The 26,734-nt window shown below is 36.0% G+C and overlaps 1 protein-coding gene across 1 annotated transcript in view; it reads left to right on the forward strand.

Moving 5' to 3' along the window:
- Slc2a13 (solute carrier family 2 member 13) overlaps positions 1-26,734 on the forward strand; it is a 336,133-nt gene that overhangs the window by 55,508 nt on the left and 253,891 nt on the right. Inside the window, exon 3 of the mRNA XM_027934245.2 lies at positions 11,991-12,199. Coding sequence (XP_027790046.2) covers positions 11,991-12,199 — 209 coding nt within the window. The remainder of the gene's footprint in view (positions 1-11,990; positions 12,200-26,734) is intronic.

Here is a 26,734-nt window from a genome sequence, read left to right on the forward strand (position 1 = left end):
ATGTGTTGTAATAAAGTTCCTTTAGCTATGAGAGTTTTCTGTGTTAGCTCAACGTACAATTAAAACCATAGATCATACAGATTTTCCATGTAAAGTATTGACAGTCATTTCATATCACTTGGGAATTTAAGAAGGGAAGTAAACAGAGGGAAGAGAAACAACATGAGTGCAGGATATAGTTCTTCACTCCCCTACAGCTGTCTTTGGAAGGAGTGTGGGTAGGGGAGGCCTTTGCAAGGCAGAGGTAGTAAATCATAGGCAAAGGCAAATTTATATCTGTCGTGTCTATAATCTCAAATAGTTAAAGGGATCAAATCTCACAAGTCAACTTTTATTTTTCTCCCAATGATTTATAAAAATCTTTTTTTATTAACCTGTATTTTTTCCTGCACAGAAGGCATACATGAGTATGTTAAAGAAAAATGAAATTAAAGTTCAGTTTGGCACAGTGTTCAAAATAAGCAGTAAATGTTTGCCCTGAAATATTGGTATTTTCTTTTGGTAGCTGTTTGGGTAAATTTCTCAATGAATCTACTATTTTAATTGCTAGCCCTTTTCATTTTCAGTGAACTATTTCAGGAAAAAAAATAGGATTTTAAAAATTACATTTTTATGTGAATGTATACCGATTTGAAATTGTAGAGACTGGGAGTGTAGGACATTGGTAATGTGTACTTAATATATATAGTAATGTTCTTAGGGAATTCTGGTTTCATAAGGATAGATGTTTTAAGAGAATCATACAGTATTCTGTTTGCTGCTGGCTGTTCTGGGCTGGTTAAATCCAGCTTGCAGCCCAGCACAGTGGGTGGTGCTGTGGGAGGTCTCTGCTAGGTGCAGATGAAATTAAGAGCCACTGCCTGTCCCCTTTGCTTTGCTGTTGCTGCAGTGTTCTGCTGTCTAAAGCGTGGTGAATAAGAAAGCTTACTGCACTCTTTTTAATTATACAGTAGTACATGTTTATTATACAAAGTCTTTTGAGGTGTTTTCCAACACCCACAGCCAATTCTCCAATTCTCCAGACAATAACTGGGCGCCCAACAATCTGATTCCATTCTAGTACTAACTGCCAGAGTGAGTACAGGCCCATTAAGTCATGGGCTCAGCCCACAAGACTGTCCCCACTCAGATACCATTTTTAAGTACCAGGTCCCCAGGTGTTAACATACACTTCTCTCTGATTTGGCTGCAAAGTTGAGGGTCCCCACTGCCCCCCCCGGCTCAATAATTTGCTGGAATCCTTAAGGACTTGCTACGTAACTCCTTTGTTCATTCCTTTGCTCTCAGCTGCTATTTCTCCTTTTCTCTATTATACTCAAACTGCCATAGTGATTTCCATAAGGCTGTGCCCCACATAGGCATTCCTTTAATAAGCCAACTTTCTGTTGTCCTCCTGCCTTAATCAGTAGAAACTGAAATATAGAGGGACTTACGTTGTTCAGTTTTTCCATCTCTGCTAGGAAAACAGCATGTAATTCAGCCCACCAAGATGATTTGCTTTCATTTTCTTCAATCAGAGAAGTATCTTCCAAAGAGGATGTTGTCCCTTTGTTTTAGAACTGCCATCCAAAATGGAGCAGCAATTTGTTAAGCAGTTAAGGGCTACTAAATGAGGCACTGTTCAAGTGTCCATATCATCTGACAGCTTCCCACATAGTTCCAGAGTCAGTACTGTGGGTAAGAGGCTCAATACGTGTGTCTCTTCCTTCAGTCCAGGTAGCATGACCCTGTAGAAACTATTTCCATTTCATGATGGAACTCTTCTCATGAAAATTCCATGAGACTTTCCCATTGGAGCATTGACCCTTCCCATTAAAGCATTTCCCTGACACCACCCAAGACATCATGGGTATCTTAGATTTTAAGATTAATTTTGTCCTTCAAACATAGCAGCAGTTTCCATTAATGTCTAAAGAATTTCCTTTTCCAACTAAATCTCCACCTTGATACTCTCAATTCTCTTATTTCTATATTCTCTATTCTAATGAAAACCTGTTTTAGGGTATAAGGTTTTGTACCATAGTGTGTGAAACTTCCATGTCCAGGAGCCACTCAGAATTCTTTAAGCATGAAGCTAAGGTAAATTAATGCCCCTTTTTCGAGTTCAGCAGAATCGATAGGTAGTTATTGAACATTTATTATGGCATTACTGAACAGTAAACTTTTATAATAGGAGCCACACTGCCAGGATTTAACTGTAGTTCTACCATCCATTAGCCATATATCTTCTTTGTGCCACATTTCTTATATTATAAAATGGGGGGGGGTGTGGATAAAGGTACCCACCTCCTAGGTAGTAGATGTTAATGTGTCTGAAGGTTTTGAACAGTGCTTTGCACAGTCACTGGTGCTACATAGTAATTATCACCATTGCTGTTACTGTTACAGTTCAATGATACATATATAAGCCAAGATCATATATTCAAGTAGAATTTCATGTTTGGAACATAATTATCAGCCTTCTGGAATCACTAAAGAATAAAAGACATGCTAATTAATCTCTATTATCAGTTTAGAGAATGTTCTTAGTTATGAACTGTAAAAACTTGTGCCTTAAATGGCCACATACGTGTTGTAGGACACTCGTTTTAGGTTATGTAGGTGGGAGTGTTGTGATTGCTTTAAAACAAGTAGGATGGCGAGTATTCAGTTCAGTGAGGGACCTGTCTCTTTGAAGGCAGCAGCAGCAGCAGGCCTGGTCAGCTGAGCGTGTCAGGGAGGTCTGACGCCCAGGAGGAGTCTAGCATCTCTGACTCACAGAGCTTCAGTTGCTATAACTGAGAAGAAGGTTTAACCTGAGCTGAAGTGGATGTTGTTCTCCTTTCTGACAGCTGGCCTCATAACACCCTTTGAAAGCCTTGTTCCCTGTTAGAGGACTTGCTCCTTAGTTATCTGATAGGCATGTGGGTGAACATGTTGTTAATTGTGCCAGAAAACAGCTCATTTGTGAACTTCAAGGTTGGCAGATTTTACAGGTATCTTGCAGTGAGTGATTATGATGATAAAGAATATTCTAGAACTTTTCAGAACTCAGAAGAGCTTTCCATTCTCACTGGAGTTGGCCTGCTTTCCCTCTCTCAACCCATGTGGTATCTTGCCTCCAGAAGATAAATGGCTTTTCTTTAAGGTGTGAACCTTGGGTGCACCTTCATTTTTACCCTGTGGGTTTTTAAAACATTTAGATCTCTGGTTCTCAGCCCTGACTGCACATTAGTACCACCTGGGGAGCTTTTAATAAAATAGAGTTCCCTGGGCCCAGAGCCCAGTTCAATTAATTAAAATCCCTGGGGGAGGGTGGGATCTGGACTGTGGTATGTTTTAAAAAAGCCCTTGAGTGATTAGAACTTGAAGCCAGTGTTTAGAACCCTTGGTTTAGCTTATAATAATGAGATCTCCTGTATCTGTAGGGGCTGTCTGCCCTGGTCTGTCACAGGACTCCATGTCATTTATCTGGCTCCTGATTTCCTTGGTCTGAGAAGACCAATTGCTAGTCCTTAGTATTGCATAACTACATTTAGAGGTCTGCTTCTTTATGCTCATGTTGAATTTTTCATTAGTGTCAAAGCAAAGCAACCTCTTATTCATTCTTATTATTTTTCCAGCCTGCATATCATTAGAGGAACAATTTTTCCTTAAGGAAGAAATTTGTTAGTTCTACCTGCTGAAAATTTGGGTGGATGATATATTTAGAAAAGACAAGTTACATTGAGTTGATTGCATAGTTATGAGTTGAAACATTTTTTGGGAAGGTAAAATATTTTTTTTTTTTTTTTTTTTGCTGAGCGACTTCTCTGCTAGGTACTAAGTGAATGATTTCAGTCAATTCTTCCAGCATTCCTGTAAAATGGGCACTGTCTCCTGTATGTTAAAATATTAAGTAACTTAATCAGGATCTTGTGGTTAGTAAGGCCTGAATCTGAAGTGTATTAGTCAACTTTCTGTTACTGCAACAAAATATTTGAGATAATCAACTTTAAAAAGAGGAGAAGTTTATTTTGGTTCACAATTTTGGAGGTTTCAGTCCATGGACATTTGGCCTGTTGTTTGGGAGCTTGTGGTAAGGCAGAACACTGTGGTGGGGGCATGTGACAGATGAAACCACTTACCTCATGGTGGCCAAAAAGTAGAGAGGGAAGGAGCTCAATATCTCCTTCAATGCCCCAAACAATGGAGCTTCTATGTTCATCAAAAAACCCTTCTCAATTTCAAGAGTCAAATAGATCACAATACAATAATACTTAGTGACTTTAACATTCGTCTCTCACCTGTGGATAGATCTTCCAAACAAAAACTAAATAAGGAAACTATAGAACTAAATAATACAATCAATAACTTAGACTTAACAGACATATATAGAACATTTCATCCATCAACAAGCAAATATACTTTCTTCTTATCAGCATATGACTCCTTCTCTAAAATAGACCATATCTTATGCCACAAAGCAACTCTTTGTAAATACAAAAAAACAAACAAACAAACAAATAAAAAACAGCTAACATCCTGCATTCTATCAAACCACAATGGAATGAAATTAAAAATCAATGATAAAATAAAAAATAGAAGCTGCTGTAACAAATGGAGACTAAACAATACACAATTGAATGTTGAATGGATAGTAGAAGAAATTAAAAATGAAATAAAAAATTCTTAGAGATAAATGAGAACACTGATACAATATATCAAAATCTCTGGGACACTATAAAGGCAGTACTAAGAGGAAAATTTATTGCATTGAGTACATTCATTAAAAGAATAAAAAGTCAACAAATAAATGACCTAACACTACATCTCAAAGCCCTAGAAAAAGAAGAACAGAACAAATCAATAACACCCAAAGCAGTAGAAGACAGAAAATAAAATTAAAATCAGAGCTGAAATTAATGAAATTGAAACAAACAATTGAAAAAATTGACAACACAAAAAGTTGGTTCTTGAAAAAATAAATAAAATCGATAAACCCTTGGCCATGCTAATAAGAGAAAAAGCAAAAACTCAGTTTCTAATTATCTTCTGTATTCAAAAGTGTCTGTTGTGTTATTTCCTTCTTTATCTTGTATTTTAGTAATCTATTTTGAAAATTTATACTCTAATAAAATAGAAAATATCAAAGGTATCAACAAATTTCTGAGACATATGACCTACCCAAACTGAATGAGGAGGTCATACGTGATTTAAATAGATCAGTTTCAAGTAATGAAATAGAAAATGCCATCAAAAGCCTACCAAGCAAGAAAAGCCCACCCAGGACCACATGGATTCTCAGCCGAGTTCTACAAGACTTTCAAAGAAGAATTAACACCAATATTCCTCAAAGTATTCCATGAAATAGTAAAGGAGGGAAAACTTCCAAACTCATTCTATGAAGCTAATATCACCCTGAAACCAAAATCAGACAAAGACACAGCATGGAAAGAAAACTTCAGACCAATATCCCTGATGAACAAAAATTCTCAAACTTCTGGCAAATTGTATACAAAAACATATTAAAAAGATAGTGCACCATAATAAAGTAGGGTTCAACATACAGAAATCAATAAACAAAATTCAATAAACGTTTTAATAGACTTAAAAACAAGAATCATATGATCATCTAAATAGATGTAGAAAAAGCATTTGACAAAATACAGCACACCTTCATGTTCAAAACATTAGAACAACTAGGGAGTGTAGGAACATCTCAACATTTTAAAAGGTATTATATGTTAAACCCAAAGCCAGAATCATTCTAAATGAAAAATTGAAAGTATTCCCGCTAAAACCTAGAACAAGTCAAGAATGCCCTCTTTCACCACTTCTATTCAACATCATCCTTGAAATTCTAGCCAGAGCAATTAGACAAAAGAAAGAAATTAAAGGAATACAAATAAGCAAAGAAGAACTCAAACTATCAGTATTTGCTGATGACATGATTCTATATTTAGAAGATCCAAAAAATTCCACCAGAAAACTTCTAACATATGAATGCAGCAAAGTAACAGGATATAAAATCAACACCCATAAATCAAATGCATTACTATACATCAGTGATGAATCCACTGAAAGAGAAATTAGGAAAACTACTTCATTCACAATAGCCTCAAAAAAAAAAAAAACCAAAACTTGGGAACTAATCTAACAAAAGATGTGAAAGACCTCTACAATGAAAACTACAGAACTCTAAAGAAAGAAATTGACATATCATATTTCACACTTTGATTCAAGTGGGTTATGAACTCCCCAAATATGATATGTCAAGAACTATGTAATGTTTTGAACAACCAACAATAAAAATTAAAAAAAAAGAAAGAAAATGGATGGAACTGAAGAGCATTATATTTAAGCAAAATAAGCCAAACTCAGAAAGTGATACATTTTCTCTCACATGTGGAAGCTAATGAGAAAAAAAGTGGGGGTGAAATCACAAAGAAGGGAGACCAGTAGAACAGAGGGAGGGGGAATAGTAAGGAAAGAAGAAGAAAGAAACAGAGAGGTAATGGGGGACAAATTTGACCCATTATGTTATGTGCATGTACGAATATATCACAGTGTATCACACTATTATGTATAATTTTAATGCACCAACTTGGAGAGAGTTGTGAAATACACTGGGGTTACAGGGGAAAAGAGTAAAGACTGAGTTGAAACAAAAAAAAATAATAAAGAAAGAAATTGAAGAAAATTTCAGAAGATGGAAAGATCTCTCATGCTTCTGGATAGGCAGAATTAATATTGTCAAAATGGCCATACTACCAAAAGCATTATACAGATTTAATACAATTCCTATTAAGATCCCAATGACATTCTTCATAGAAATAGAATATAGAAATCATGAAATTTATTTGGAAAAATAAGAGACCCAAAATAGCTAAAGCAATCCTTTGCAAGAAAAGTGAAGCAGGAGGTATCACAATACCAGACCTTAAACTATACTGCAAAGCTATAATGATAAAAATGGCATAGTATTGGCACCAAAATAGACTTGTAGACCAATGGTATGGAATGGAGGACACAGAGACAAACCCACATAAATACGGTTATGTCATACTAGATAAAGATGCCAAGAACATTAACTGGAGAAAAGATAGCCTATTCAATGACTGGTTCTGGCAAAACTGAAATCCATATGTAGCAAAATGAAATTAAACCTCTATCTCTCCCTGCACAAAAATCAACTTAATGTGGGTCAAAGACTTAGGCATTAGAACAGAGACCCTGAGCCTAATAGAAGAAAATATAGGCCCAAATCTTCACATTGGCCTAGGATCTGAATTCCTTAACAAGACTCCTAAAGTGCAAGAAGTAAAATCAAGAATTAATAAATGGGATAGATTCAAATTATAAAGCTTTTTCTTAGCAAAGGAAACAATTAAATGAGGAGCGAGCCTACAGATTGGGAGAAAATCTTTACCACATTCATCTCCAATAAAGCACTAATCTCTAGGAAATATGAAGAACTCAAAAAACTTAACACCAAAAAAACCAAATAACCCAATGAATAAATGGGCTAAGCAACTGAACAGACACTTCACAGAAGAAGAAATACAGTTGATCAAAAAATATATGAAAAAGTGTTCAACAACTCTAGCAAGTAGAGAAATGCAAATCAAAACTAAGATTTCATATCACTCCTGTCAGAATGACAATCATGAAGAATACAGGCAACAATAAATATTGGTGAGGATGTAGTGAAAAAGTACGGTCATACATTGCTGGTGGGACTGCAAATTGGTGCAACCACTCTGGAAAGCAGTATGGAGATTCCTCAGAAAATTGGGAATGGAACTACCATTTGACCCAGTATCCCACTCCTTGGTTTATACCCAAAGGACTTAAATTCAGTATACCACAGGGGTGCAGCCACATCAATGTTTATAGCAGTTCAATTCACAGTAGTTAGACTATGGAACCAATGTAGGTATCCCTCAATAGATGAAGGGACAAAGAAAATGTGGTATAAATACTCAATGGAATATTAGCTTTAAAGAAGAGTAAAATTATGGCATTTGCTAGTAAATGATTGGAGTTGGAGACTATCATGCTAAGTGAAGTAAGCCAGTCCCACAAAACCAAAAGCTGAATGTTTTCTCTAATATGTGGATGCTTTTTCACTAGAAGGTAGGGGGCACTAGGGAAGCGTTACCTTAGATTAGGTAGATGGAATTGATAGGAGAGGAGAGGAGGGGATGTGGCCATAGGAAAGATAGTAGAATGAAACAGACATGATTACTGTATGTATATATGTGACTACATGACCAATATGATTCTGCAAAGTGTACACTCAGAAAAATGAGAAATTATATCCCATCTATGTATAATATATCAAAGTGCATAAATGCATTCTACTGTTACGTATAACTAATTAAAACAAATAAAAATATTAAAAAAAATCCCCTTCAGTGGTACTTCCTAGGTGACCAAACTTCCTCCAGCTAACTGCACCTCTGAAAGGCTCCACTGCCTCTCAGTAACACCACAGGCTGGTGACTACAAACCTGTAGCACAAGCCTATAGAGGATACCTACCTAAATTATAACATTGAAGTGAGACCCTGATCTGTTCCTCTGTTCTCCCCATCATAGACCACAGCTTCTCCACTTTCATCCTATGTATTGGATTTCTACAAAGCCATGAAGATCATTTCTATCACAATATTTTTATCATGGAAGATAAATAAAATAAACTCCCATGTTTTTGAGAAACAAAATTTTACAATATAAGTAATAAACCTCTTTATTTTTTTTTTCCTCTTGCTCAGGACTAGTCTCTAGAAAGAGCCTTCAGTATCCTTAAAGGTTGGCAGCCAGGTGCAAAGTCCTATCTCCTCCTTAGCACAGGCCAATGAGCTGTAAATTTCAGACTCAGCCTCCTGGAATTTACCTGTTTCAAAGCCTGGAGGCCTAAAGTACTTTGAGTTCTAAAGCTCACTTAAGAAGCACAGGCTAATATGTATGTTTCCATTTTTCCTTTTGTCTCCTTTCCTACCTTCTTTTAAAAGTATCAAAATATCACATCCTGGGATTTAATGGTGAGTAGTGAAGTACAAAATATTATGTTAGCATCTCTGGGCCTGAAAAGGATTCCGTTTCTGTATTCATGTCAGGTGCTCTGCCACTGTATCTCTTTCATCTCAATCTTTAATCTTTCCACAGAAAGATCATGAGAGGGTGCAGAGAAATGAAACATGAACGTTTTCATCTTCAGGTCTTTTCTTACTCATTTCCTGATACAGTATATTTAGTGTCTACATTTTTTTAAATCTCTTTTCTTTTAAATATTTGGTAGTATAGGATAAAATTTTGTTGTTGTTGTTGCTGGTGGTGTTTTTGTATTGCTGGGAATTGAACCCAGGGCTTGGCACATGCTAGGTGAGTGCTCTGCCACGAAGCTACACCCCCAGCCTAACTGCTTTTTAAAAATTATTTAAAAACCCAGGCGGAAATTTTATTTGTTTAAAGGAATAAAACATTGATTTAAATTACAGATTTATTTGTAGAAGTTAGTGTCTGAAGAGGAGGAGGCCAGAAATGTGTGTTCATGTGAGCTTACCTCTCTGTCATCTAATACTTCTTGTAGAAGAGAGAGTCTGAGTATATCTAGAATGAGGAATGGTTTTGTTAGAAGGAATTACTGAGTAAGTTTGCAGGGCCAAGTGGTCCAGAAGAGTTGCCACATGAAATATTTGTGGTGTGAGTCTGAAGCACAGGTATCTTCTGTGTAGGTAATACCCAAAGTTCAGATATATAGCTGTTTTCTTACCATTTCATAAAAGTGTATTAGGTGCCTACTGTGCACAACATATTAGGTGCTGCATCATTGAATTGGACAGGTCAATAATGTATTATACTAGGAGAGGCAGTGACATGAATCGAGGCTGAAAATTGTGGCTAAACTGAGGTTAAAAACAGATCTGTGAGAGGGGAAAAAAAAAAAACAGTGCTGTGGATGAGGCAGAGGAAAGAGAGTCTAAATATTGGTATAATTATCAGGATCCATGGATTAAAGTATAAAATAGTGATATCTTTAGTCTTTTCATAAACACTGTTTGCTCTCTGAATCTTAATTTTTGTTTTTACATGTAGTTTTTATTTGTAGTTCATTGCAAGAGATATTCTTAATACCCACATGACAATTATATTATTTCTTATATTGTATTTAGAGTTAAAATGAAATTAAAATGAAAATAATGGCCTTACTTTGTTGGGTTTCTGGCTCCAGAACCTTGGAAGCTACTATACTTTCAGTAGAATAGCTTTGAAAGATGTATTGAGTCAGGGGACTTTTCATTGATTTAGAGGAGTATCAGTGAGCATGGCTTGTTGCATAAATGGAACTGGCTTTCTGAGTGTGTTAGCATGAATCTACCTTGGAACATACACAGGGGATTCCGAGCAACAGAAAACATCCAGGTGTCCTACATTCATAGAATTTCCCATTTGAAAGACCCGTTAAAATTTATCTAAAGTTACCTTTTCAGTTTAAAAACACTGAGGCCTAGAGATGTTAGATGAGTCTTATCATAATTTGGAGAGAGCTTTGGTGGTAGTATACCTGAATGCATGTTGCTGTTGTGATTTCTTTGATGGATTTTAAATGATGTATCTGCTATTTATAATTTTGCCAGCTATTAGGAAGAGACACTTAAAGAAAATGACAGATAATTTAAAATGACATGAGCAGTTTTAAAAAATATTTTCAGTCATTTAATTAGGATTATTTGCTTCAAACTCCATCTTTTTTTTTTTTTGCTGTAGGCCTTTAATTCACAATTAATGGTGGTAAACATGATGCTTAATGGCAAATGAAATAGGATTATTATTAAAAACAATTAATAATAACACTGTTATTATTCACAGAAAAGAAATAGGTGTAAAGAAACAAACTTGGGCACTTAATTTCAGGGAAATTCATCTTATAAGCAGAGGGCTGTTTCATCTTAGATCCTTTGTTAGTCACCTTTGCATGACTGTGACAAAATACCCAGGATAATCAACTTATAAGGAGAAAAGTTTCATTCTGGCTTAGGTTTCAGTTGATGGTTAATTCACTTGCTGCTGTTGGAGCTGTGGCAGAACATCATGGTAGGGAGCATTTGGCAAAGGAATTTGTTTACCTTGTGGAAGTTCAGAAGCTGAGAGAGAAGGGGCTTGGGTCCTAATTCACCTTGAGGGCGTGTCCCCAGTGACCATACTCCCACTAAGTTCCACCTTTTTTTTTTTTTTTTTTTTTGGTAACAGGGATTGAACTCAGGGGTACTGGACCATTGAGCCACATTTCTTATTTTGTAATTTATTTAGAGATATGTTCTCACTGAGTTGCTTAGTGCTTCACTTTTGCTGAGGCTGGCTTTGAAGTTGCGATCCTCCTGTCTCAGCCTCCGTAGTCGCTGGGATTTCAGGCATGCACCACTAGGCCCTGCAAGTTCTACCCCTTGAAGGTTCCCCTGCCTCCCAGTAGCACCACAGACTTGACAACAAGCTTTTAAGAGATGGGCCTTACAGGACACTTATCCAAAACATAGCAGTCCCAATTAATATGATTGTTTTGTGTTTTGTGATACTAGGGATAGAGCCCAGGGGTACTCCATCACTGAGCTACATCCCTATCACTTTGAAAGAAACTTTTCAAAATTTTGAGACAGGATCTCACTCAAGCTTATTTATTAAGCTTATTAGTTCAAGTTAATTTGGAATCCTGACTTAGCCTCCTGAGTCACTGGGATCACAGACACCCAGTCATATAGTGTGTTTGCATGATGTGTTGGTCTAGAATGTGTATATTATGACTTTTACTCATTATTTTCATCATAATTTGTAAGAGAAATATTAGATTTTTTTCATTTTTCAGTTTTCAGTACTGCATAAAAATACTATAATGGTGTATACATATATAATAATTGTAATTTACTATTGGAGGTTATTGTGGTCAACCCAAACACAAAAGCATGTGGTGAGTTCATACTCAGTACTATTAGATCATATTTTACAATAAATGTAAATTTCTTATTGCAGGTACATGTTGGGACTTGCAGCAATTCCAGCAGTTATACAGTTCTTTGGTTTTCTCTTTTTGCCGGAAAGTCCTCGATGGCTTATTCAGAAAGGACAGACTCAGAAGGCTCGTAGAATTTTATCTCAGATGCGTGGTAACCAGACCATTGATGAGGAATATGATAGTATCAGAAACAGCATTGAAGAAGAGGAAAAGGAGGTTGGTTCAGGTATGTGGATTTCATACTTAGGGAAATTTAATATTATATGCTGGTTTTATTTATAAATTATATTCCTTTAGTATTGTTTAATATAACTAAGCTATATAATGATTTTATGGATATAACCAAGCCAAAGTAAATATATTTTCATTTAAAAGTATTATAATAATGTTGAAGAAACGAAGATTGCTACTGTCCTCACATAATCACTATTTTCTTTCTTCTTTTATTTTTTTTTTTTTTTACTATTTTCATATTTTTCTAAATTAGATATACTTGATCTAGTTGTGATTTTGTATGTTTGTATCTTCTGAATGTCTATGTATATGTCACTCAGATGTATAAATATATGCATTCATTATTGACCTTTCATATTAATTTTAAAAATCATAGTGCAAAGTATTTTCAGAATAAGTAACCTCAGTTAAAATATTAAATGCCTTGTTAACATGTATCACATTAATTTCCATACCAAATTTTTTTAATTAAGAACATGAACACCTTCGTGTATTAGCTTTGAAATAATTGTGTTTGTTTTATCAGAATGTTTAATTAGGTATCTGATCCAAAATTTTGCCATGTCAAAAAACCCAAAATAGGCTCTAGTTAACTTATGTTGATGTATTTACTTCCAGAGAATATATTATATAGAGACATATAAAAAATATTCTCAGGCAGGATCTATAATCTTGACACTCTGATTTGGACAAGCAATTTGCGGATGTAAACATTGTGTAAAAATAGGCATTTCAAATACATTTTTTAAAACAAGAACAGCGAACCTGCCTGGTTCACATTTCCCAAGTTTGTATTTCTTTTACTTTTATTTTGCTTTTTGCTATACTCGGGATAGACTCATGGCTTCATGCATCCTAGGCATTTGTTCTACCACTGAGCTGTATCCTCAGCTCTTTTTGAGACAGGGTCTTGTTAAGTTTCCCAGACTGTCCTGGAACTTGGAATCCTGCTGCCTCAGCTTCCTCATAGCTGGGATTACAGACCTGTACAATTGCCAAATTGGTATTTGAAAAATCTTGACCTTCCTTTTGTCTTTACAGAATTGGTAGTTCAAATGATAAGTCAAGTTTATAGTTGTGTTGTTTTACATATCTGAGAAAATGCTAAACACACACTTTTATTAATACATGCCACAAATAGGTATTGGAAGGTCTGTTTGCTCACTTGCTCCTATTTTTGATGGAACTGAATATCATTATTTTCCTGAATCAATAGAATGCACACCGTGGAAACAGGTCACCCACATGGGACTTGATATAACTTTGTGTATATGCAGCATAGTAGACTGGTGCTATTACCTTCTTGCCCAGACTAAAGACCTAACTATTTGTGAGGGTCATTTTTATATACTGTAAGCACCTAATTTGTGTCTGGCAATGTTAGCATTTCCAGAGTAATACATCAGTGTAAAGATAACTTTTTTTTTTAATAAAATAATTTGCTGAGTTCAACATTGGGTTAATTTTTTAAAAATTAAATTTAAATTATGTTGAATTTAAAAATATCTATTTAAAGGACAAATAACTTCTTTCATGCTCCTATCTGAATGGTTTCTGTTGTTATTAGTACAGTTGAATATATGCTAATATTGTGTGAGTGGAAAAAGTTCAGATTATTAGGATAATCATATTAAATTATTTTGGATTTTAGTTATATAATAAGTAAGACAATTTAATTTAAAAAGAGGCAAGGATACCACTGATTTTTAGTACAAAGCATTAAATGTATAATTTCATTTTGAGCTTAAAAAAATGTCTGGTCTACTGGTCTAGCCAAGTGGTTGTTGACAGTACACACTAGTTGTAACAGAAATTAATTAATAAACTAATTAATTAATAATCATCAGCATTGTAATATTCAAGAGCATGACTCTGTGTCCCTGCAGTTCATAAGCGGAGACCATCACAGAGACAGATTAACAAACCAGCTAGGTCTTGGTCCTCCCTCCATTTGCATTTAGACTAGTAGGGTTGGTGGACAAACACACATGAAGAAACAGCTAACTGCAAAGTAGTAAAAATGTCCTGGCCTAGAGAAGATGAGTCAACCCTTTTGTAGGAAGATTAGAGAATGGCCTGTTATGTCTTATTATCCTGAGGAGGTGAATTTTGAGCCACACCTCCAAGTTTAGGAGCTGTGATCAGTGTTGTATAACTGTCTGGCGAGAAGAGCCTTTACCTAGATAATCACAAATTAACTGGGTAATCCAGGAGGTTAGAAAGACATAAGGCATCTGTTTTTTTTTTTTAAGAAATGTTCTATCTGACAAGGCGGCTTAGTTCCTTGTTACCTGTGAGCTTCTTAATGAATAGGTTTGATTCCTGATCAGGGAACCATGACTTGTCTATTTCCCAGTGGATTTTTTAAGATTTTGATATTTGCTTTTGTGATCCTTTTGTTTTCACACAATTTTTTTTTTTTTTTTTTGGTGGTGGTGGTTTGAGTTTGAGGAAAGTAGACATAGCTACTGAAGTATGGATTCACTACATTAATCTCTGTTTTGGATGTGTGAGATGTCAGTGCACGTAGCACTTATTCCTCTGTGCAAGAAGCCATCCTCTCTGTCCTGAGTACCACAGTTACTCTGGTTGTGTAAGTGGCCAAGGTGAGGCTTCCAGGCCAAGCTGTGCAACAGGATTGGATCCATGGCATGGAATTCCACCTACTCTGTGTCAGATCCTCAGCAAGGCACCCAGGGTCTTGGTGGTTTCTCTGGAAATGCTAACATTGCCAGACACAAATTGGTCTTGGCCCTCCTCAGTTTGCAAAACAACAACAAAAAAGGCATTTTATGGGAATGGAAACAAACATTTGGTTTTCACATGTGCTCAACACTGTTTATACCTCCTGTAGGAATAATAAAGGAAGACTAGAGGAAACAACAGCTTGCTTTGGAAAGCTCCCTGGAGTGGGAAACAAGGGGAGTGGAGAGACTGGTTCTGGCTCCACCTCAGACTTGTAGTGCTAAAAGAATCTGGGAGAGGCACTGAGTCTCAGCTTCTTTTGGGGTTTCTAAGAAAGACAGCTAGATTATAAGAGTTCCAAGCTCTCTTGTTGTTGTTTTTTGTTTTTATTTTTCCTTTAGCGTTTTAAAATGAGTGATAAATGTCTCCTCTTCATTTCAAATGTGGTTATTGAGTGGCACTCAGTAGATGTGGGAAATGGCCATAAATAAGTCAGATGAGATTCTGTTCTATCATTTTGGGACACATGTTAAGCAAAATAGTAAATAATTGCCAGATAACTAAAAAATATGTAATTGTTTAAAGAAAATAGTGTGCTTACACACTCATAAAGGAACTGAAGAAAGGCTGTTTTTGATGGGGTGGTTAGGATAGGCCTCCAAAGAGGTAGATTTGAAGTGTGGGACAGAAGCAGCAGTATAGAGAACTGGAGGGAAGAGTGTTCTGGGTATGGGGAGCAGTAGTGTAAAATTATATGTGTCATTAAGTGTATCAGATTAGTTTTCTGGGTCTGTTTCCTTAGTAGCTATAAAGTGTACCAGATTTTTGGGACATTTTGATAAGGTCTAACTATACATCTTTATTTATCAAAGGTTGGTAAGCCTAAATGCTAAATTAGTAGAGAGACCTTTATTACCTTTAGAGTCAAAAGCAAATTTAAATACAAAATATTATGAATACCATTCCCATTGTACAGCCCTCATATTTTGTTTTCCTAGTGTATTTCAATGGCATAGATGTGTAATAGAGTCGTGACTTGTATATAAGAGATAAAAACCTGAGAGAGACCTAGATAATTGATTAAGGCAATGATTGGCAGACCTTTCCACTTAGCTTCAAAGATTGGGGGGTGGAGAGAGGTGCATAACACCACACAGCAAGAAGGCAGCTGCGGTAAGCTCAAATTTTACTTGATTTTTTTTATGCTTTATCTTAGAAATTAACAAAAGTTTGAATTCTGTTCTGTAGAACAAGAATAGAAATGCTAAAAATGCATTTCCTAAAAATCTCAATATTTCCTAAATATGTTTAATCAAAGATATTTTCCTAAATATGCTTATTCAATAATTATTTCCTAAATATATATATATATATATATATATATATATATATATATATATATATATATATATATGTATGTTTCACAGTCAACTCGTTCAGTCCCAAGTTTTAATTCCATGAATAATTTAATGAAATTGGCACAGGTACATTAAAATAGGTTGGAAATCATAAGCTAGAGCTTACATGTTTTTTATGTATATTTTCATAGACACACATATGGATACATAAGTTTTTCAAATACTTATTATTCATTAATGTTCTCAAAAGAATAGAACTCTGAAGATACTTATTTCAAAAGTTACCAAAAGTGATATATTTCTTGCTCAATTTAAGTTTTCATAGGTGTCCCACATTTGGGATAATGGGACTCAATGGGTTAATGAGTTCTTCTCTTAGGTAAATATATTCAGCAAGGTATTAAAAGTAGGGTGTGCCCATACCAGGAGAGATGAGTGAGTATGTTTTAAGGATAAGAAGGTCAAAGCGTATTTGTCAGGAGCTTTAAGTTGAAACAGTTGATAATTGTTTCCCAGTTAACAGAATAAAATCAGTTATCAAAAGGAAATCTTCCAAAGGCATTTTAGGGAGGAATTTAGAAATGAGAGTTGTGTGTTTGTATTCTTTGTACCATCTTGCTTAATAGTGCTTAGTTGACTTCTTCAATTTCATGTCCTGTATCAGAGAATAAGAAGTGTATTTCTGGAATGAGAGATAAGTAACACCAAGGCGGCTGCTCCCATGCTGTGGTAGCACCAGTTCCTGAGTCTTGTGCAGTGACCCCTCAGGCAGTGCTTAGGGAAGTTCCCCAATGAGGCACCATCCCTATTACCCCATTTTCCACTCTGGGCCATGGTAGTAAAGCAGTATCCTGGAAGGGAAAATGTGACCAGGAAAGCTTTTCCTCTGCATGTGCAAATGGTGATATGTGCAACCCCTCAACCCCAGGGCAAGAGAAGGAATGACTAGGAAGAAAGGGGTTGTCTGGATAGTTTCAGTGCAATAGCAGGTGGAAGGAGGGAGCAAGTCAAGACAGACTTCCATTGCATTCCTGGGGGCAGGAGAGAATGGCCTTTTGCAAACCTGTCTGTTTCAGGTTCCTTGGGTTCAACCCAAGGAACTTAAAATGTTTATGAGCTTTTTATCCTATGTGTGGAAGGGGGAGTGTGTGTGTGTGTGTGTGTGTGTGTGTGTGTACATATACACAGATATATATATATTTGATATTATGTAGATCACAGATATTAAAAAAATAGAGGCACTGAATAGAATACAAGCCAGAGAATTGACTTTGCTCTTTAGTCACTAAAATTGTGTAGTTGTGTGTGTGTGTGTTTGTATGTATTTAAAATTAATTTGCAGTGCTGCATATTGGACCCAGGGCCTCAGGCATGCTAGGCCAGTGCTCTACTGTTGAGCTATACTTGTAGTCCTAAGATTTTAGTATTTAGGCATGAGAAGTAGAACACAGAGGTACTATCTGTTTCAGGTTATAATTAGATCCAGGTCTACCTGTTGCTTAGTCTCGTTGCAGGGCATTCTGATTGCCCATCTGTTGTATAATTTATGCAAAAAAGAATTCAAGCCAACAAGATCTGAATTGTTTAATTTTGTCGGCTAATGAACTCTGTAACCTGGTTGAATGTTGGCTCTGTGTTTCACTTTTTTTTTAAAGTGTTTTCTTTTGTTGTTGTTGCTAATGGACCTTTATTTATATGTGGTGCTGAGAATCGAACCCAGTGCCTCACACATGCTAGGCAAGCGCTCTACCATTGAGCCCCAGCCCCAGCCCTGTGTTTTGCTTTTGATGGGGAGTTTAATCTCTAGTCTGGAAAGGAAGAGCGAGGGAGGGAGGGGAATTTATTCAAGTTATTCAAGTTCCTCCCCTGAGTTATTTTAAAACATGATTTGATTCACCTCCAGGCCTTGGAAGTCAGGCTTACCACATAAGTGAAAGGGATGGCTGCATCTCTCCTTTTGTTTCCCTCTAGTAATTTCGCAATTAGGTCACCAAATCTTCTCTCCTCATAAGTCATTTTCTTTTCTGGGCGAATTGATACAGTATGTGGCCATTTCAGGAAATCATGTTCTTCAGAGAGGTCACAGAGGGTAAATATGTATCATATTTTGATGGAAGTTCTTCTGTAGTTTCTTTAAAAACCAGATTCCAGAATAATGACACTGTAGTTGAACACTTATTGAAGTTGACTTTTGATGCCTTTAGAGGAAAGTAATCCTTTCCCTCAGTATTTTAAGTTGGTTGCTTGTATTTTCTTCATGTGGTAGTAGAGTGTCATCTGACCCAAACCAATGAATGTTTGTCATTTCCTGGGTCAACTTGAAGAAGATATTGACAAATTGTTTCTTAGCAAGATGATTCATAATTTAGTGAATTTTGGCAAAGAAAGCATTTCTCTTGTCACTATTCTAGAGGTTGTTGGAAAATCCTAAAAAGTTTCAGAGTGACGCTGTTACACATATCTAAGATATTAAAACAGTTTTTAATTTTCTATCCTTTTATCAACAGTGGTAAGCTGAAGGACAATATACAACTCTATTCAGGTTGTAGTAAATCTTGTTTTCTTAGCCATGATTCCTTATTTTAAAACTATTTCATTCAATATGGCTTTAAATAAAGGTTGCCATTGAGTTTCTAAACCCCAGAGGGCTTTTTAAAATCTTAAGCAGAATTGGAGCAGTTCTTGAATTTTATATTAAAATTTCACTGACTCTCTTGTTATGGGGGATGAAGAACAGCAGAGAGATTTTCCACTTGGCATACTCAGGAGAGAAGGAAACATTTTTCAAATTACTTGTAGGCTTTTAAGCCATTCTTCTTGATTTCTATTGAAAGTCCAGATTGTCTTAGTAAGTAGATAGATAATACTTCAAGCCTCTGTATTTCTGTTTTCTTGCTGAGTTGTACTTAAATCCATATCTCATAAAAAAAAAACAACAACTTTGTGTCAAAGATTTCATTTTCTCCAACTCTTTATGAGGTTCATACTGTTTTTTTAATGCTCTGTATTTAATACAATCAAATTGGAGAGAAAATATCCAAAAGGTAGGCATTTCACAGACGAAAATATGATTCCTGGATTGCTACTTCAGGGTGGTTCATTGCCCACTTAATATTAAAGCCATCATTTAGTACAGGTAGTAGTCTGCTTTGTAAATAAAACCATGGTCTGGAGAGTCTTTTCCCCCTCTAGAAAAGAAAAAAATTACTTTGCCCTTTAAAGGTTAACTAGTCTTTGAAGAAGGTTAAAGGAATATCCTGAAGATAACTATTTTTTTTTTCTTTAGTGCTGAGACATTTAGTGGTAACAGGACAATTTCATTGATGGGCTCTAAAATAAGAATGTTAGCAGCCATGTCATGTACAATCTGAAAAAAACTTGCCTGTTCTCAAGTGTTTCTCAAAAATCAAATGAATCACTCATATTCCCCCCCTCCCCTCACATTTTAAATTGGATTTGTGTTTGGGAGACAGAGTGGTTCAATGCCATTAATTCTCCCTGTTACCACTCTCCGTCCTGTCTACCCATCAGGCTGTGTTTTCCATCAGTGTCTTACTGAGAACCTGACCTAGATGCACATTTCAGTTAGCTTGCTTGTTAGCACCTATGTTCCTTGCAGTGTTGTAGCCATCAATAAGGAGGTGTGTACTCACCAGGGTAAGGAGAAAACTACTGGGTCTTGGAAGCTAGAACTATAATCGGTTGCTGGATTGGTGCCTCCCAGTTTCAGTTTAGCTTTTATTCTCTGAAATTTTCAAAGTACTTCCTTGAAAATGATTCCCACTGGACTTCTTGTAGAATTCAATTCATTTTCAAAATTACTTTTTTAGAGAATTGAACCCAATAATGGTTCCCCCCTAAAAGGACCTCAGAGATTTTTTTTATTCATAATGGAATAATGACTAATACGAACAATTACTATTTACTGAATACCTATTTCTGTAAATGTTACAATACACATCTTCTAATTTCTAAAAATAAAACTATAAAATCTAGATGTTGTGCACCATATTCTACTGAGAAAGCAGAGGGCTGAGAAGGACGGAGAGCTGGAAAGGGGAAGGGTGTGTTCTGAGCCCCACTCACTGTCTCTGGAGGAGGCTTTCCTCCTCCTCCTCCTCCTAGGCTAGCCCTGCTTCTCTTGCCAGATTGTACTGTGTAGTTTGGATAGAAATACTAGAGGGGAAAGAAAGAAAGAAGGTAGAGAGACTTGGAGTCCTGTCTAAAAGGAACGAATGCAGACAACTATAGAAAACAAAACAGTTGCCTTCAAAGTGAGTTGACAAAACAATTCAGTCCAGTTTCTTGTATCTTGCGGGTGTTATTTCCCATCAGTTTCTTCTGTCATTGTGTGGGTTAGCTCTCTGGCACTCATCCTCTCGGCCTTGGTGCCAGTGCCTTCCACTGACATCCTTTCTTCTGTAATCTTCCCTCTCCATATAATTTCCCCATGGCCTCCTGAGTTTCCGTCCCACTACACAGACAGGATAATGTTCCCTCCTTTTCAGAAACACATGCCTTGACTTCTTGAACTTCTTTTACAATCTGGTTTCAAGTTTCCAGGTTTATTTCCCTGTGGTTGAGATTCCATCACCAAACAAAGACAGAAAGGAACAAGCACCCTGTACTGCCTGAGTCAGCCTGACTCCTGAAGGGGGGAGGAAGGAACAGGGGTTGAGTCTGAGAGGTGGGATGCATGAAGTCAGGCATACCACCAGATAGTTCAAAGTTCCCAAGCTTCGCTATTTAGTCTAGTGAACTATGCCAAGAAAATGTGATTATTGTCATTGTAATTCACACGAAGAGTTACATTAAATTTGAGAAATAATAGCATATTAGTAGTTTCCTCTGCTAAGATGGACTTTTGAGCCTATTCTCCATTAGAAAATTTAACACAATTCATGGTGCAGTTTACTTTTACAATCTTTTTTTTTTAAATTTTTTAAAGGCTGAATTAATGCTTGAGTGTTTTTTCCTCTTTCTCCAGCAGATGCTATCATTATTTTCATTGTGATGCCCAAGAGTAGAAAATCTACAGATTGGGAAAAATCATGTTTCACCTGAAAAAACAACTAATGAGAAGAAAGTAGTAGTGATGTTTTAATTATACTTTTAATACAATAGGTTTGGAGCTGTTTTCTTTATTGGCATAATAAGGTATTATTTTTGATGCTTTATTCTAGGACTCAGCAAACTTTTTTCTTCTGTGACTTTTTTAAGGGCCACCATGTAGATACTTGGCTCTGTGGCCATATGGTCTCTGTTACAGCTATTCATCTCTGCTGGTGTAGCATAAAAGTAGACATAGACAGCATATAAAAGGATGAGCGTGGCTCCTTCCAATAAAACACAAAGTTTATTTTGTACCTGTTGTAAAAACAAACTGACAGAATTGACCTTATGGGCTATAGTTTGCTGGTCCTTCTTTTGATCAGTCATTAAATATGTCTATCAGTTTCCATAGTTTTTATTTTTAGGCCTCATTTGGAGATGCTCCTGACCTCTCTTTTTTTTTTTTTTTTTAAAAAAAAAAAATATGTGCATTGAGGCCTCTTTAGTATGAAGTTTAATTTGGGTATACCTCCTTTGTGCAGGTGTGTGTGTCTGTGTGTAAGTGTGTGCTCGTGTGTGGCCACAGAAGAACCTGTAACGTAGTGTCACAGGGAATCTCTGGGTAATTGAAGCATTGGTGTTTGAGACTGCTCCTCAGGGGGCACTGCTTTCTTAAAGACTGGGACATGGTCAGTTTTGCATTCTAGCAGGTCTACCCCCCACCCCGTGTGTGTGTCACACTTGATGCTGTGGGGCACCAAGAGAGGCAAGGGTCTGAGGCAAAAGCTGGGTCTCATCATCTGATGCTGTGGCAGGCTGCCCTGTGAAAACATCTTGATCCTCTTGTTCATGCATAAACAGAAATCTTAGCTCCCTCTCCTGGGATCACAGTCAAAGCAAGATGTTGCACTTTTTGAAGGACACAATGCAGTGGGCAAATAATGAGAATTTTCTTCATCCTGTTGGAAGGAGGTTCATTAATGAGGAACTTTTCAGAGAACAGGGAAAAACAGGGGAGATTTATAGAGCCTGTGAACAGTGAAGTCATTAGGAAAGGTGGACGTGAGTACTGTCTAGGTATGTGAGAGGGCAGGATGCCTTTCTTCTCTCTAGTCCCAGAGCACTTTCATGGTGTATCTGTGTGGCAGTTAGCATTAGATGTTCATGCCCACTGCTTCCACAATGACTTAGCCTTACTTACCTTTGTACAACTACCATAAAGTACTTCCACTGCTCTGTATTAATAATATACTTTATAAATGTTTCTCTGACTTTCTACACCTATGGATAGGAGTGTCAATTTTTGATCCCCTGAGGTTTGGGGACAGGCATAAGATTGCTTCCTCCTGAAGCCCATGTTGCTGTGGCAGTTCACGGAAATTACTTATTAGAGGAACAGGGACAGAGGAGTAAGTTTACAAGCTCATTGTGGAATTTTACTAAAACTGGAATTTATTTATTTATTTATTTATTTATTTATTTATTTATTTATTCATTCATTCATTCATTCATTCATTTATTAACCTGAGATTGAATCCAGGGGCACCTAACCACTTACCCACATCCCCAGCCCCCCGCCTTTTTTTTTTTGTATTTTATTTAGAGGCAGGGTCTCACTGAGTTGCTTAGGGCCTCACTAAGTTTCTAAGGCTGACTTTGAACTCTTGATCCCACCTCCTTCAGCTTCCCAACATGCTGGGATTACAGGCATGTGCCACCATGCCCTGCCAAAACTTGCACTTATTATAGGTATTAAGAGTTATTAATATTTTCTTTTAAATTGTTGATATGTTGTGCCCAAATAAAAAACTTATTTTTGAGGTCGAATATTTATAAATACACTGGAATTTCAAAAATAAACATTATATAGTCCCATATGATTCATTATTTGTTAGAATTCATTTTAAAGCTATATTAATGTTTAAATTTTGGAAATACCACTTAAAAGTTAATGACTTAGGCTTTCATTTATAATTTTGGACATACATTGTATATCAGATTAAGGCCTTAATAGAAGAAATACACACTTCTAAATATGGTGAAAACTTGTCCTCTGTATTTCCACTAGCTTGGACCACAGTCCAAGTGTGTTAGCACTCTTAACCCAAATGGTCATTTTGACTATGGAATTCTAGTTAGAATCTTAGAGGTGGAATTTGGTGTTTGTTTTGTCCTGCTAGTTCCTTTAGCTGGCTTATATTGAGATGGACCCACTTCAGGAAGTTGGGTAGTGCAATGCCTTGAGCATGTTGTTCCTTAAGCTCAGTATTACATTGCTTTGGCTATTCAGGGTCTTCTGTGTTCTGTGTTCCATAGAAATTTTAGGAATTTGTTTTTTATGTCTATGAAGAATGTTATTGGAATTTTGATTGGCATTGCATTGAATCCACAGATTGCTTTGAGAAGTATGGACATCTTAACAGTATTAATTATTGCAATTCATGAACATGGGATGTCTTTCCATTTTTTGGTATCTTCATTCATCAGTGTTTTATAGTTTTCATTGTTGATTGTTCATCTCCTTGGTTAAGTTTGTTCCTGGATTTTTTTTTCTTTTTTTGCGTGGGATCAGTTTTTGTGGCTATTGTAAATAGGATTGCTTTTTTCTTTATTGGTATATAGAAAAACAAACAACTGCACTAAATTTATTAGTTCTAACATTTTTTGGTGTTGTCTTTAGATTTTTTCTAAATATAAAATCATGTTGTTTGCAAATGGGAGCAAAAAACCTCTTAGTCTGAGAATTAAGTTGAAGAAAGTTTCCTCTTTTGTGGGGACCAGTGAAGATTATTTTTCTAGTATTTTTATGTGCTTTTTATAGTAGTACTAGTAAAACTAGAAAAAGGACTATTCTAGTGTTTTATTTACATTTAGATAAAAAGTTTATAGATGTTATTATACTAATAAGCTATAGTTAATAAATTTTTTGATTACATGACATATTGCCCTGTTAAAGAGTGTCTTATAATTTCACTACTTGTTTATACAGAAGCAATATAGACAATTTGTCTACAACGTGTGCATTTATTTTAGTCTTGGAGAAATTATCTGTTACTTAATTCAGTTTTCTTAGAAAATCATTTTCCCCAAAACAATCATTTGCATGAGATTTTTGTTTACCTTAATGATCTCTGAGATTAAAAACCGGGCGGATCTAATATAGTATTATAATGTTGATCTTATCTTGTGTATGAAACTGATGATTTAGGAATATCATAAACTAGGATGTGTAACACTCGATTTTAAATGGGATGATCTTATGGATTTCTTAAGTGATTTTTATCTCCATTTGGAGTTTTGGTGTACTAGTTTTCTGCAAGTTTGTGTCTTCCACTTTTATAATAGGGATCAGTAGTTTCCCTATTTAAGCAAATTAGTGCTTGCTAGAGATCGCCACAGATGTTAAAGTTTTGTACTTTGCACTTAATCAGTGTAATTGGCATAACAGACACACATCAGTTCTTTGGTGAGTTATACTTATCTCTGGATTAGTCATACATTTATCTATTATTTGACAGGCGTTCATTGAGGTTTAGCACTTGCATGTTATTGTATTAAATGAAGTGTGGTATAAAAAGTTATTTTAAAATAGGCTCCTGTCTCCAGAAGTTTTCATAATCTACTAGAAAAGATCAGATACTTAAACAAGAAAGCAGGAAGTTGATGTAAGATAATGTTTTGAGTATAAATACTTTCTAGATAGATATGAATGTTCATATCTTTATCAGCTATATTTTCTCCTTTTGAAATTGTTTTTTTTCCCCCTCCAGTATAAGCCTTGCCAGTTGCTCTCTGTGTAAAATAAGCTACTTTACTTTGTTCATCATATTAAACTTCTTCAGCTGTAAAATCAGGTGCTGAAGACCTTCACACAGTGTGGGGAGTAAGTAGGGTAGTCTGTACAGGGCCTGCCTACGGCTTAACAGAAGAGTTCATCCGAAGTGATATTCCTCATCCTTTGTTTTGTGCATTGATTAACTGAGCCCCAAAGGAAAGTCTAAATGAACGTATTTTCATTATATGAAATCTATAAATTCTTGAGTGGCTTTCCATTCTTGGTTTAAGATGGTGAGTTTTTACATGACATAGTGGATCAGCTTTACAGACAGGCAGATTTAAGTGTGTTGAAGGCCTGAGATGCTGTGTGACTTTACATGAGATAAACTTAACATCTAGAAACAGACACTGGCATTTTAATCCCAGCTGTCCAATTGTAGGCAGTTTGTTTGACCTCCCTGTGCTCTAGTTTCCTCTTTAATAACATAAAGATATTTATAATATTTGTCTCAAAGAATTACTTTGAAGACTGAATGATTTAATGGGTAAAGGTTTGAAAATAGTGCCTTTCCCATCACGAGCTCTGTGAAAATATTCATTGCTGAGTGCCTACAGCTTCATAGATATTAGGAAGAGGTGGTAAACAAGATTCCCTACTCTTAAAGAGCATAATCCATCCCTTTTCCACAGTTGTGTAAATTTTAGACCTCTGTCTTGGTGGAATAAAGTTCATTTTACTTGTTGTTTTTTTTCCCACAATTTCCTAAAACTACTTGATGATTTGGCAAATGGTTTTTTTAGAAGCTGTCCTCAGCATCTATGTTTTGATTACGCAGATCAATTTTTTTGTACATCACTGCTTATTTCCTTATCTCCTTGATCTGTAGTGTCACAGAAATATCTTTAAGGAGGATTTTTATTTTCTGTTTTTTATTAGTGTATTATAATTTATATATAATGATGTAATTTGTTGTTGCAAAATATTTGTATGTGCACACAGTATAACAATATAGTTTGGTCATTTTCGTTTCCCACTCCTTCCCCTTTACCTCCCTGTGATCCCCTTCCTCTGTTCTACTGGTTTCTAAAGGGAATTTTTCTCAGCAACACGTTTGAACTTAAAAACTTGAAAGCACAGAGTTAGAAGTGACATTTTCTGTCAAACATTGTCTAGCACAGACCTGTGACAGCAGTCAGAGGTATTCTCTCTCTCTGACAGGTGAAGTGTGACTTCCTGTGGCACTTTCCATTCCAGAGGGGATGATAAAGTGGGAGTCCAAACACTTGCTGGGAAGTTGGTGATTTGTTCTTTTGAATATCACTGAACCAGAGAAATAATCAGCTACTTGTATTTGGGAAGTCACTGGATTAGACATGGTTACCATTTCCCTGCTCGTTTCCTTTCAGAAGAATGTTGGAAAAGCAGAGTAGCGAAAGGTAGAGACAGGTGAATCTGGGTGACCTTAGCGGTTAGCACCAAACCAATGATACTTAGAAGCTAGATTTTGAGTTTATTGTGGACACACACATACACATACACACACACACACACACAGACAAGAAAAATAGAAATATTACATCCTTAAGCAACACATATTCTGACATTTTTATAATAAATGGTATATCTCCCTTGATCATTCTGGGAACAATACTAA

The sequence above is a fragment of the Marmota flaviventris genome, chromosome 3, assembly GCF_047511675.1.
Source record: "Marmota flaviventris isolate mMarFla1 chromosome 3, mMarFla1.hap1, whole genome shotgun sequence".
Classification (NCBI taxonomy): Eukaryota; Metazoa; Chordata; class Mammalia; order Rodentia; family Sciuridae; genus Marmota; species Marmota flaviventris.